Source organism: Antechinus flavipes, chromosome 1 (genome assembly GCF_016432865.1).
Source record: "Antechinus flavipes isolate AdamAnt ecotype Samford, QLD, Australia chromosome 1, AdamAnt_v2, whole genome shotgun sequence".
In the NCBI taxonomy this organism is placed as follows: domain Eukaryota; kingdom Metazoa; phylum Chordata; class Mammalia; order Dasyuromorphia; family Dasyuridae; genus Antechinus; species Antechinus flavipes.
The window spans coordinates 294,389,772-294,404,760 of record NC_067398.1 but is presented as its reverse complement, the minus strand read 5'-3'; the positions used below and the strand labels follow the sequence as shown (position 1 = coordinate 294,404,760).

General features: G+C 31.6%; 1 protein-coding gene across 2 annotated transcripts in view; it reads left to right on the top strand.

The window, feature by feature from the left end:
- SMC2 (structural maintenance of chromosomes 2) overlaps nt 1–13,042 on the top strand; it is a 58,565-nt gene extending 45,523 nt beyond the window's left edge. For both annotated transcript variants that reach the window (XM_051962620.1, XM_051962631.1), the window contains 7 exons: nt 627–770; nt 1,956–2,150; nt 3,975–4,175; nt 5,904–6,020; nt 10,607–10,767; nt 11,643–11,790; nt 12,145–13,042. In XM_051962620.1, coding sequence (XP_051818580.1) covers nt 627–770; nt 1,956–2,150; nt 3,975–4,175; nt 5,904–6,020; nt 10,607–10,767; nt 11,643–11,790; nt 12,145–12,318 — 1,140 coding nt within the window. In that variant the 3' untranslated portion in view covers nt 12,319–13,042. The remainder of the gene's footprint in view (nt 1–626; nt 771–1,955; nt 2,151–3,974; nt 4,176–5,903; nt 6,021–10,606; nt 10,768–11,642; nt 11,791–12,144) is intronic.
- The last annotated feature ends 1,947 nt before the right edge of the window (nt 13,043–14,989 follow it).

Sequence of the window (14,989 nt, the reverse complement as noted above, 5' to 3'; positions counted from 1 at the left end):
TTGACCCCAAATTCAGTGCTTTTTTCTCTGTAAGCATACTGTCTCTGCAGTCACTCTTTACTTTGTTTTTTCTACCATAAATGATAGTATAGTATATTTGTATTGTTTCATTGTTCATACTACTCTCTTATCATGATCCAACTTGAGTTTTAAAAGATTTGCCAACAATTTAACTTTTTCTCCCCATGTAACTAATAATCTGAATACATCTTTACATAGCTAGATTTTGCACATTAAACTAGTGTCCAAGTATTATCTATTGGAACACACATGGTTCGTGAAAAAGAAAATTCAGATCTTAAATTCTGACTTTTCTTGCAAGTTGTATGAAATATTGGTCAAGAATATAGCTCTACTGCATATATATAAAGTAGAAAGATAAGACTAACCTTCCTTTCTGGCAGAAATGTTGAAAGAATAAAGGAAATCATTGAAAAATGAATCCCTAATTTATTTCCTGTTTTCCTTCATCCTTCCAAAGAAGCATTTATTTTTAGTATGTTAACACAATATTTTGCCATAAATTAATAACTAGCTTGAATGGTATTTACATATCCTGATTTTTATATTGTAATTAAGACATCACTCAATACTTCTGTAAATTCATATACTATTTTTTTTAATAGGAAGTTGAAGCTATTAATCTAGAGCTCGAAGAACTCAAGAGAGAGCAGAGTACCTATAAACAACAATTTGAGGCTGTAAATGAAGCTATCAAATCATATGAAGATCAAATCAGTGTTATGGCATCTGAGGTGGCTAAGAATAAGGTATGTTTGATTCACTGAGCAAACGTTAAGCTCTTGCTCTGCAGTGTATTTTGTAATCTAGTAGATAGGTGTGATAAAATATACAGACAGATAAATATAACATATAAGGAGGTGAAATGCTAAGCATTCAGTTGAGTGTGATCACTTCTTTCCTGAAGCATTAGTGATAGCTTTAGAGAAAAGGTAATGTTTGACTTGAACCTTGAAGCATTTTGTAGAAATGGAGGGGGGAGGAGGCTGGGAGAAGAGGTAACCTACTGTATAGGGAATGGTGTAACAGAGATTCCAGTGTGGGAAACCAGAACCACTTTGGGGAATGGAGATTAATTTGGATTGGCTGGAGAGTATAAAGTATATTAATGATTGAACCAGAAAAATCATAAATGCTAATAATGTAATAGTTATTCATGAAGTGATATGAGAATGACTAAAATTGGCTTAAATGTGATTTATCAGTTGATGTCTTAAGATTAATTTTTTTTTAATGAGAATTTTAGAGAAATTATAGGCTATTGATCAGGAAAGATTTTTAGTATATTGGCCCTAAATACTAACCTATTATTTTTTAGCTAACTTTATGAGGCAAATAAGTAAATCCAGGTAAACATTGAGGGAATGAATTTTTGTTCTTAAAAGATTTAAATAAGTTTAAATATCTATATCATTTCCTTAATATTCTTCAACAACCACAGGTATTTAAAAAAAAAGAATATATTTATTTGAGACAAGAGTGTATGTGTCACCCTAATACTATAGGGAAAAATTTAAGATCTACTTTGGAGAAGTTGTTTTATGCAAATGAAAAAGAAATGCCCTCAAACAGGTTTAGTCCGTGGGCTAATCACAAATATTAAAGTTGGCATATTAGTTTGGTCTCATTATCATTTACTTTATGGAGGTTTTTTCCTGTTTAAATTATAAAAACATGAAAAGTCTCTGGATCTAAAAAATTTCTTCAGAAAGGTCTGTGTCGAAATATCTGTGTCAGATAAGGTCCGAGTATGAGTTTAAATGTGTAAAAAAATAACAAGGTGCTAGGAACATATATATATATATACACACACACACACACATATACACACACATACATATATTTTGTTTTCTGGACAATTGTGGTCTTTTTTTTTTTTTTTAAAGCTGGATTAAAAAAGTCAGCAGTTTGTTTTAATAGATATTGTCTGACAGGAATCAGTGAAGAAAGCCCAAGATGAGCTGACTAAGCAAAAAGAAGTGATTGCAACTCAGGACAATATAATTAAAGCTAAATATGTGGAAGTAGCAAAACATAAGGAGCAAAACAATAATTCCCAACTTAAAATCAAAGAGTTGGATCACAACATCAGCAAACATAAGCAGGAGGCTGAAGATGCGGCCTCAAAGGTATGTTCATATTCCCGTTTGCCTTTTGATAGTCACATAGTTTACTTTGCCTAAAGCTCTTCTTCATCTCAATTTGCCTTTGAAATTTACTTCAGTTTCATATTTAACTAGGGTAATATTTGTTAACTGAGCTATAAATTTTCCCTTAACTGCTTGAGTAATTTAACATGCATTGCTAAATATTTTTTTTTTTTAATATTTTTTCCGATTAGATACTGGCAAACATATTTTTGTTATAAGAAGTATAGTCAACTATATTTTGATATAAATTATACTGATATTTTAATTTTTAATTTAATTTAAAAACTCTTAATTGGAAAATATTAGTAGTCTCAATCTTGTGTTGATCAGTGTATCCTTAAAATGAATATCCCTATATCTTATGCATATTAAATACTTAAATATTTGTTGACTTTATTAAAGATTTGTGGATAACCTTATATCTACATAAGAAGATAATTAAATTAGGAAATCAGTATGGTGTAGGAGATAGAAAACTGGCCTAGAATCCAGAAAGACCTGGGTTCAAGTCTCACCAATGATTCATCCTGGCTGTGTGATCTTGGGCAGGTCACTTAACCTTTTAGTGTTCAAGGCAATTCAGTAAGACTTTTAAGTGACAGAGAAGGTGCCTCATTGTGCTGATAGAAGTTTCTTCATTTTTTGGAGTTCTCTATATCAGTGAAAATGTAGGTCTGGTCCTTATCTCTAAATAAGAATAGAGGAAAATATAGCACAGATCCACACATCTTGATATTCTCTTCCTGGATGTTTTCCTTTGGTATAAAGTCAACCTGAAAAGAGATGAAATGTTTCTAAGTACTTAAAAAAAAAAAAACAGACCTCAAATAGATGAAGAAATGGAAATGTAGGGCATTTAAGTGACTTCCCAAAGGTAAATGGTGTTGAAACTTTTTTCAGGCCATTTTCTTTTTACCTCCTGTCATTTTTTCTTCTCCACCAAGGAAATTCATACTTGAAATGCTTTAATTATGTCATGGATATTTTTAAAAAATGACATTTCCTTAGGCTCTGACTTATTCTAGAAAGCAATTTTCAGGGACTCTAATTCTGCTAAAAGTAGCCTTACATGTGCTTAACTTGCTGTGAGATGTGAAAACAATTGCTTTCTAGAATAAATCTAGATTACTGTCTTCCTTCAAATCTTGTTTACTAAATTACTTTATATATTAAAATACATTTTATTGATATAATTAAAAAAAAGTATCTACATTGTCAGTTTACCCCTCTCCTAATAGCCATCTTCATATTAAAAAATTTTTAAAAGCCAGTTCAGCAAAATTAATAATCAAAAAAAGTTTAGTATGTGCAGTGTTCTATACTTGTTCCCCTACCTCTGCAAAGAAGGGAAGAAGTGCTGTTTCATCAACTATTTTCTGGTACTAGGTTTAGTCATTATTATTTCAGTTGTTTTGTTGCTGTCCTTTTTACTTTCTTTGATATAGTCATTGATACAGTCTTTTCCCAGTTCTTTTTACTTCACGTTGCTAATTTAATTTATGTGTCTTTCTATATTCTTTTCTCTTAATCATATTCACTGTTATTCCATGATGTTCATGTATTGCAATTTGTTTAGTCATTCCCCAATCAATGGAATCTATTTCCCCTCTCTGTCCAATTTGTCATGATTTCAAAAAAATCTTAATGCAAATATTTTCTTCTACATGGGAGTAGAAGCTCTGGGTTAAAGGGCATAGTAATTTGACTTGCTTAAATTACTCTATAATAAGATATCCCTACATATTTAATATATCAGTTGTTATTTATAATCCTTATATAGTAGTTCTTGTTGCATATCTCTAGGTATCCAAAATGATGAAAAATTATGAATGGATAAATTCAGAGAAGCACCTCTTTGGCCAGCCTGATACTGCTTATGATTTTAAAACTAATAATCCCAAAGAAGCAGGTCAGAGGTTACAAAAATTAGAAGAGAAGAAGGAAAAACTGGGAAGAAATGTCAACATGCGAGCTATGAATATGCTAACAGAGGCTGAAGAGCGGGTAAATATGTTTAATGTTAACATTTAATCACTAGAACAAGGAAAGCTGCCTGTGATCTGAAGAGAATCATGTGGCTCTTTAGAGAGTATAAAACCTCTTGTGTGTACCTTATTCTTTTTTTCCTATATCGTTTTTTTCTCTTACATTTTTTTCTTTTTATTTTACTCTGCCATTTTCTGATTTTATATCTTGTAATATTCCTCATGTTTCTTGCATTATATCCATACTTTTAATCTAGATGATGGCATTTAGTTATGCAGGCTTCTGATTTCTTTCCATGATAAATAACTTCTGTTGCTGCTATTTTTTTGCCTTTGTTTTAGTTTATGTGAAAGATAAATTTTTAGATTGTCAAATTATAGCAAGTTATGTATTTTTCATTTTTTTCTTAGTAAGATTAACATTTTTTGTTTTACATTTCTTTTAAGTTTTATCCTCCTGAATTCCATGAATTTGAAATATATCTAGCAATTTTTCAGAACCCACAGCTATAGATAGCATCTATAGGAAGTTAATTATTCATTAACTTAGTTAATGAAGTAAACATGAAATTTTTAGCATAAGAATATAGTTATCACTGATACTTGGTAGGAGAGTACTCATGCAGTTGGAGAGGGAATATTATTCAGAAGAGAAAGCTAGAAAAGAAGTAGAAGAAAAATACCATGATGCAAAAAAGCATCTGAATCTGAGAGTAGAAGCAGGGGAAAAAAAATTAAATTAGGTTAAAAGGGAAAACAACACGTATGTGTGTATATATGTGTGTGTGTGTGTGTGTGTGTGTGTGTACAGAGAGAGAGCTAGAGAGTGAGAGAAAGTAGGTTATCTTGTTCAGATGTTTAACATGAATGATGAAGATTCATAGTGATTATCAAGTTGACCTCAGTCATCTTGAAAATCTGTTAAGAGTCTTACAAAGTAGAATCTTACAAATACTTAACTTTCTGAGCTTAGTCTTTTCTGTCTCAGAAGATAGGAAGTTACAGAGGGGTACTACTCTTCCATATCTGAATTTTATCAGTAAAGAACTTGTCAAAGCAATCCCAATAGACTTTGAATAGAAAATGCCATCTGCAATTGAGAAAAAAGAACTGAGACCGAATGTAAATCAACACATGCTATGTTCACTGTTTTTTTTTTTTTTTTTTCATCTCTCCCATGGTTTTTCCCCCTTTTGCTCTGATTTTTCTCTTCCAACATGATTCATAAAGCAATATGTGTTAAAATTAAAATAAAAGGGGGGAGGAAATTTGATGGTAATTTGGGAGTGATATTTGGAGAAAATGATCATGGTCTTGTTATTGTAGGGAATAGCAGCCCTGGGATTTGTGGGCTATAGATCAGATTCAGAGGAAAGAGATGATCCTATGGCTAGGTATTCGAGAGCCTAAAAATTTGCTATAATTTAAAATTCCTTGAACACTTAGATATTTGTGAGTACCAAATAATTTAGATGATACAGTATTTCCTTAATAAGAGATCATTTTCATTGCTTGTTTTTGATTTTTGTAAGAAGACTTCTGGAAGGTTAGCATGTTTGGGAATAGAAATAGCTTCCATTCAATAATTAAAACTTTAAACATATGCCAAAAAGAAGGAGAAGTTTTAATGATTTTAATTATTTTTTGATGCATATATAAATATGGTAAGATGCCACTATTTTATATGTCATTTATGTGTCACAAAACACACTTACTGCTAGTTTGCCAATTGCTTTTTCTCTATTAGTATAATGACTTGATGAAGAAGAAAAGAATTGTAGAAAATGACAAATCCAAAATTCTTGCAACCATTGAAGACCTTGACCAGAAGAAAAACCAGGCCCTAAAAATTGCTTGGCAAAAGGTATTTTAATTCTGCCTGTTACATAGTTGTAAAAAGGATATAGACTATTCTCATATGCTCATGCTAGTAGGATGCTCCATGCATAATTTGAGACTATATGATGACAGTCTCAGATATTCTCATACATGTCTTATCTTTTTGGATTTAGGTGGTATGTCCCTCTACTTTTGCTCCTATAATATTTTCTTTAATTCTAATTGGGTTATGCTGTTTTCCCACTTTTGGTTGACTAGCTCTCTTTCTATTTTTTTCTTATATTAGCTATTCTATCCACATGCTTCTCCCACATCTTCCTCATAGCTACAAACATGTAATTAAAATTGCATAGAAGTGATGAGAACTCTTTAGGACTAAAAAGTGTTTAAACTTATTTTTAAATGTTTTTGGAATAACCTAAACTGAATTCTGTGACTACATGGAGAGAAAGGGATTCTGGGGAGGGAAGGGAAATGAAGGGTGAAATGTCCATTGATATGAGCAAGTTTGGAGATGGAAGAAAGCTGCTGTGAATTCATATATAGGGTCTCAGAACAACTATGAATCAAAAAATAGGGTTGTTTGGTAAGTAAGATTGTACTATAGAAAGAACATCGACCTAGAAACAAAAAAGGTCCAGCTAGTGACAGCATGATTTTAGGAAAGTCATTTTACCTCCTATAGTATTCATTTTATCCCTGTTTATTTATTTCATTACTTATTTCATTCATTCCCTATTAAATGAAGAATTTGGACTAGATGTTTTTAAAGGTCCCTTGACATTTTTAATTTCTGTCATCCACTTGAGAAATATTTTGGCATAGTATATAATAAATTGTCTTTGGACTCAGGAAGTCTTGGGCTCAAGTAATTTTTTTTTGACATATACTAGTTTTTTGATGTTGGGGAAAGCATCTAAGGCTTTAAGTGAGAGGAAAACCAAAGAGTTAAGGGTTTTGAGAAAAGACAGTGTGGAGTTCAAATTGTTAAGCTTAAGGCTAAGATCAGTATAGAAGAAAATGAATTCAGATCAGAAATAATGATTTGAAAGAGTACAGAGAAATAAGTAAGTTTAGGAGCAATAAGGGAGAAATAGAATGATAGATTGTTATTACATTAGAACATGTCAGAGATTTTAACCCTGAAATGGAAGGGAATACAAAATGTTGAAGTCAGAGTGTGACCACTGCTGTGTTTGACTGAGCTAGAGTGGGAGAATAGGTTAGATATTTGCGGAGGTCAAAAACCCAAGAAATTGAGGTTATGTTATTTGAAGGAGTGTCTGTATGAATATTGAAATCCTCTAGTATAAAGGCAGGAATTGGGAAGGAGGGAAAGACAATGGACTAGGTACTAAACTCCTTGAAAAAGAAGAATGACTTAAGAGGTTAGGAGACAACATTTGCCATAATTTATATTGGGTGATACATTTCTTTTTTTTTTTTTAAATTTAAACTTTACTTACTTAAAACTTTAAAACAAAATAGAAAAAAAGAAAAAAAGCAGCATTTCCATGTGCACAGCAGAGCATGAGAGGCTTCAAAATATGAAACAATATATTTCCATTTCAAGAAAGCCTATTTAATAAATAATACACATTGTATTCAGAGCTGTCCATTTTTGTTTTTCTTTTGTTCTCTACTGTACACTTTTTATTTTATTCTTTTTCCCCCCTTTCCTGTTTTCACTTCCAAAGAAGGCTACAATTAAGCACAGATATATTTATAAAGACACACACATATATTATATATGCATATACATCACACACACACATACATATATATACACACATCTATAATCATACACATATAGTCAGATACACCTATGTGAGGCTGCACTACATTTCTTTTACACTCTGAAGGTAGATGACATCATCCTTTATAAGTCAAAGTCTTTCCATATTTTTCTAACTCTACCAACTCATCATTTCCCACAACACAATATTCCAACCTTATACTATCTACTTATTTTAAATAGTCTAAAACAAGATTGATTAATATGGCTGACATATAGTGTAGTTTTTAAATTTTTCTCTTTTGACTAAATTTATTTTAACTTTAGCTTTATTTGATATGATTACTTCTTCAGTTTTTTTTCTAATAAATTCCATTCCTGATCATTATTCTATTTGTGCATATCTTTTATTTCCTATCCTGATTCCTTTGCTTTACTTTTATCCCCTACCTTGTCTTGCTTTTATTTAACGTAGCTGCTCCCTCCTCCCCTGACAAGGATTCCTCCCTTAATCTCTCTCTCCACCTCCCTGTCCATTAATCTAGACTCTTTATCCCATTCTTGTTAGTCTAAACAATCTTCTGTTACCTGCCTCTTTGTCCTATTCCTTCCCCCTCTTATTTCCTTGTGAATTTAGAAGACTTTTATAATCTTGATATATATATGCATTGCTTCTCTCTTTACCCCATTCCCAGTGCGAATAGGATTTTTAGGAGTACCACACCTCTTCCCTTATCTAATTCCTTTTTCAGTTCTTTCTTTAGCACCTCATTTGTATAATGTAATTACTCTTTTTACCTTTTCCTACATGGTTTTGCTTTTTAGAATCACATCGTTCTACTCCAGTATTTTTAATTACCAATTACTAATGACAGTTTTAGACATGATTTACATTTTCACCTATAGAACATAAACAGTTTTTCTTATTAAGTTCTTGGAATTAGTCTTTGATGTTTGTTTAATATTTCTCTTGGATCTTACATGTCAAATTTTTTATTAAGTACAGCTCTTTTTGCTATAAGTCTGGCAATTCATCGAATTTCTTTTTTTTCCCCTCCATTCAGGATTATGTTTAACTTTGCTGGGTGTGATATTTTTGGCTTCAACTCTAGTTCTTTTGCTTTTTGATTTCTAGTATTCCAAGACCTGTGATCCTTTAATATAGTTAATGTAATTGCTGCTAAGTCTTGTGTGATTCTAATTGTGTTTTCTCCATATTTAAATTTTTTTTTATTATTGCTTAATACTTTGTTCTTGATCTGGGGTTTTTAGAATTTGGCTATGTGGGTGATATATTTAGAGTCAATTTCACAGAAGGAGAGTTTGTAGAACAATAATGGTAAAGAAAGTATGGAAATGGCAGTGGAGACAGAGAAATGTTCTGATTCTTCTACCAGGACCAGTGATACCTGGGGGAGAGGGCAAGTATGAGAGAAGTTGTACCGAGTATGATCAAGAATGCACTGTGGGGTATACCATGTCTCTTAATGATCACTTAATGATATAGATGGGAAATGTATAAGAAGTAGAAGGCCAAAATGAATTATTGAAAGGGAATTCTAGAAGACATAGTGGAAGAGATGAACAGAATTGGAATGGGGCATGGAAAGGATAGGATTGAGGAGTATAGAAATGAGAGAATAGGGGTTTGGGGATAATTTACTCTTAGGTAGTGATTAGAAGATAGGGAGAATAACAGGTGGTAAGAGTTTGGTAGCTATGGAGTAGTAGTGAGTATCATGTGAGTAGTAATACATTTTTAAAAAAAATTTTATTTTATTTATTTTATTTTTTATTTTTTTAAATAACTTTTTATTGATAGAACTCATGCCAGGGTAATTTTTTACAACATTATCCCTTGCATTCACTTCTGTTCCGATTTTTTCCCTCCCTCCCTCCACCCCCTCCCCCAGATGGCAAGCAATCCTTTACATGTTGAATAGGTTACAGTATATTCTGGATACAATATGCATGTGCAGAACCGAACAGTTTACTTGTTGCACAGGGAGAATTGAATTCAGAACGTATAAATAATCCGGGAAGAAAAACAAAAATGCAAGCAGTTTATATTCATCTCCCAGTGTTCTTTCTTTGGGTGTAGTGTAGTGATGCATTGTTAAAGAAAAGAAGGAAGATGTATATGAAATACTTTGGAAGCAGAACTTGTGAACTTGACAATTGATTGGATGTGGGGTGGGGGAGATCAGAGGGGAAAGTGTTAAAATTACTTGGGTTTCAAGCCTGAGTTACTTAGAATTACTAGTTATAGAAATGGAGGTTGAGAGGAAAATGACATTAAATATAAAATCATCAATGTAGAGATGATAATTGAACTGGAAATATGTGAACTTGTAAAGGCAAATGCCATGTAGATAATCTTTATGTAATTAGGTAACTGTTTTATGTTTATCTACTATCTGTCTTTTGCAGTATGAAATGTGGACCATTAATGTATAGGGACTTTATTCTTTTAAGTAGGATTACGTTTTTCTATAATGCCTGAAGTTTAATAGGAAAAATTTAAATTCTTAAACAGAATTGTCTTTGTTTTCTGTTAACATTTAACAAATTGTAAGGATATGATCTATTTTGGCAAGACTTGGTTTGTTCTCTCACTTATTCTAGCTAATTTTGGGAAAATCCATGAATATTTTGGTATTTTTCTTAATGATTGAAATAGAAATACTAAGAATAACTTCAATTTGATTTTCCTTTGATTTCTTTATTTTAAAACAGACAAGAATTTAGACTAGAGAATACATTTATTGTACTTTTCACTGAGCTAATTGAGACTTAGGTAGAATGTAGCTGCTAAATTTAATTTTATATCATTATTACTAGCTTTTTGGTAAACACTTTACTGTTCTTATATCAAGGTGAACAAGGATTTTGGTTCAATTTTCTCCACTCTCCTTCCCGGTGCTAATGCTATGCTTGCACCACCAGAGGGACAAACTGTTTTGGATGGTCTGGAGTTTAAAGTTGCTTTGGGAAATACCTGGAAAGAAAATCTAACTGAACTTAGTGGAGGACAGAGGTGAGAGACATTTTCTTCCTTTGTAATTTTTTTCATTATAAATTTGACATTCAAATACAGACAAACAAGAGGACATGAAGCCTCAGTTAAAACTGTAAAATCTGAACTATTTACATTTTAATTTTTTAAAAAGAGAAAAAAAGAATTGAAAGGAAACTTTAAAAAATAATAACAAAAATAGTATATTCTCTTCCAAATTATTTTTTGTATACTTTGTATATTCATATAACAAAACGTATTGAGCCAGTGTGTTTTATCTGAGTATCATTTTATTTGTCTTTGAATATTAAAATTCCTACATATCTTCCTTAAAATTTGAATTTGAATTAAGATTCTTAGTTTAAAATATTTAATATATTTGATAAAAATAAGAGGAAGTATTATTGCTTATTTGTATTATCTTATTTTTAAACACAGTGGTGTCTCAATTATATGAGAGATAGTGATAGATAGGTAGATAGATATCTTATTTACCAGTTCTAATCTTTGGAATGAATAAAATTATTTTCAAGACTTGGAGAACCTTAAAAAATAAGAATCTTAAGGGAGAAGTAAAAATTCAATGCCTTTATTCCTTTGTATAGAAATTATCCTTTGCATAGACAGTTGTTGGTGTGAAAAATGAAATAATAGTTCAAATATCTTTCTTTGAGAATGAGGAAAGATTTGTACAAACCAAAAGCAAAAAGGAGGAAAACAAGTATTAATAATCATTAAACTTTGAAATTTCGTATTTCAAGGAATCTTATTGCTACCCTACCACTTTGCATCTTTATCATTTTATATAATGATTTGCTTCCAACCAGTTGTTCTATTTATATGAATACTTGGAGAAAGGCATGATTTAACTGTTTTCCTCCTTGTTTTAAAAATAGGTCTTTGGTTGCTTTATCTTTAATATTATCCATGCTTCTCTTCAAACCTGCTCCAATTTATATTCTGGATGAAGTTGATGCAGCCCTTGACCTTTCTCACACCCAGAACATTGGGCAAATGCTTCGAACTCATTTCACACATTCCCAGGTGAGACATTAAAATTTAATAGTTCTCGAATAATAAGTTTAAATGGGAAGTTTTTTCCCTCCCTCCCTTTCTTCCTTCTTTCCTTTCCTTCCTTTCCTTCCTACCTTCCTTCCTCCTTCCCTCTTTCCTCCCCATCTTTCCTCCCTTTCCTTATCTCCTTCCTTTTCCCCCCCTCTCCTCCCTTCTCCCCCTTCAATCCTTCCCTCCCCCTTCCTTCCTTTCTTTTTTCCTTTCTTCCTTCCTTCCCTCTGTCCCTCTCTCTATGAAAAATCAGGACAAAATATAATAGATATGATCTTATTCAACACATAATCAGAAGTATTTCCCATGCTTTTTTTTTCTTCTTCTTTTCAGTTTGTTGTGGTATCCCTCAAAGATGGGATGTTCAACAATGCAAATGTTCTGTTCAAGACCAAATTTGTGGATGGAGTTTCTACAGTGGCTAGATTTACTCAGTGTCAAAATGGAAAGAACATGTCTTCACAGCAAAAAGGGGACAAGATAAAATCCAAGAGCAGGCCTAAGTGATGAAATATGCATGTCTTGAAGTACAATCATCCATCCCTTACTTTTGTCTATCTTTTTAATCTTAATGTTAATACTTTGGAACTTAAAAGTTGAGAATCTTGTCTGAAGTATACTTTTGTTTATTTGGAACTAGGAAAATCCATGTTCCATTTCTTGTTCATATTTTTCCTTATTTTTATATTTATGATTCTTCTCTAAACATTTAAAAAAGTGGAGTGTTCCTAGTATTCATCTGTGATACTTTTGTATTATACATAGAACTAAATATCTTAAATGTCAGTTTTTTAAAGCAATCTTTTCTGCTTCTTATATGCTCCTCTGCTAAATAAGCAAGGCACATTTGCTAGTTCAAAAGGCCAATAACTTGTTCTTATTCTAATCACTTGACTTGAGTTTTGTCCTTTAAAAAAAGAACATGTAAGTATATTTTTATATTTTGATATCATGTATAACTTTGTGAATATTTTTTAGCCAGGATTTTCTCTTGAGTTTGTAGATGCTAAATTTAACAGCAAATCAGAATCAAGAAAAAATAGAAAATATAGGCAATGATAGGAAAAAAATAAGCTGCTAATGAATGTACTGCTGTAAAATAATTTTTAAAAACAACAAGGAAGAAAGTAGGAGACATTTCAAGATTGGAAACAAATCTTTTTTTTATTGTACAGCTATTGTCACTTTTAATGTTTTTTGCCTTGTTAATAAACTAATTCAAATATGGAAATGTGGTTTTCTTAGAACTGAAGTGTGAAGAAATAGAATTTTATAACATTCCTTGGCTTATCGGAGACAGTCTTATTCTGATTTTCTTGACAATATTTATTTTTTTTAACAGCAGAAAAGAAAAAAGAACAGTTATTTATTCTTACTCTCTAACTTGTAATTTTACAATATTTTAAGATTGAAAACTCATTAAGAAGACAAATATATAAGAAAGCAAGAGTTTTTCTTTTGAGTGAGAACATCTTTTATTACATTTAATAGCTTGGTTGCCATTCAGCAACTTTAAGGCACAATCAAAGGAGAAGGAAGTGGGAAAGGAAAAAGTACACAGTACTTGGCAGAGAAAAATTGGAATAGTGTTAGAATTGGAATTAACCCTAAAGTCACCATTTTTTCAGAAGCTCCTTCCTCTGTTCTTACTAATGGGGGAAAAGACAGAGTTAAAATTTTCACCTTAAAACCTTTAACTTCTTTTTTAATGGTCACATCCTATCAATTCTGTCTCTGAAATATCTCAGATCCTATTTTCTATTCTCATCACCTTAATGTAATTCTCATTCTAAGAAACATGGAAATTTTTTTTATTATTTTTAAACTAAATAATTTTTTTTTAACCAGCAAGAGTCTATTCTTATTCCTACCTCTCTCCTTTTCTGCAATGAAAGAAAGAAAACACTGTTGTAAACATCAAGCAAAACAAATTTCTATATTGCCCATATCTAAAATATATGAGTTTGTGTGCATATATGTAGGATGGTGGGTGCTTTTAGGTCTTTTCTTTCACAAAATGACTAATATGGAATTTTTTGCATGACTACACATATATAATCTATATCAAATTGCTTGTCTTCTCAATGAGAAAGGTGGGTGATATATTTAGAGTCAATTTCACAGGAGGAGAGTTTGTAGAACAATAATGGTAAAGAAAGTATGGAAATGGCAGTGGAGACAGGAATTTGAAACTAAAAGTTTTTTTTTTTAATAACTTTTTATTGATAGAACTCATGCCAGGGTAATTTTTTTACAGCATTATCCCTTGAATTCACTTCTGTTCCGATTTTTCCCCTCCCTCCCTCTACCTCCTTCCCCAGATGGCAAGCAGTCTTTTACATGTGAAACTAAAAGTTTTAAAAATTAATGTTAAATTGCTCTTATATATACCTGGGAAAGCCCCCAAATGCTAGGTAAATATAAAAATGCTCTTTAAGGGACAGCTAGATGGTACAGTGGATAGAGCACCAACCCTGAAGTCAGGAGGACCCGAGTTCAAATCTGGTCTCAGATACTTAACACTTCCTAGCTGTGTGAGCCTAAGTAAGTCACTTACCCCAATTACCTCAGCCCCCCCCAAAAAAGCAATTTAAAAAGCTATTGTGATACTTTTCAGATGAAACCATCATGGCAGAGTAACAAAAAGAACAGTTTCTCACTACTTCTTTTTCTTTCCTACACACACATCCCCAATTCCTCTGAATAGATTTGAGAAAATACATCAGACCAAATCCTCATTGGGAACAGTCATGTTGTGAAAGAAAAGACCAAAAAACCTCAAAATAATATTTGCTTCAATCTATATTTAGATTTTTAGATACGTTCTTTCTCTGGAGATGCATACCATTTTTCTTCATATGTTTTTCAGAGTTCTCTTGGATCATTGTATTGCTTGGGATAGCTAAATCATTCATAGCTGATCATTTTGTAGTATTGCTCTTTGTACACAGTATATTTCACTGTAGAGTATCTTGCTCATCATTTCTTATAGCACATTTCTTATCATAATCACATAATTTAAATTGTTCATTCATTTCCCAATTGATGGGCATCCTGCCAATTTCTAATTCTTTGCCACCAGAAAAGAGCTGCTAAAATATATATTTTACAATAAATCCATTTTTCTTTAAAAAAAAAATCTTTTGGATATAGAAATCTTGTCCAGGTCAGAGAATAG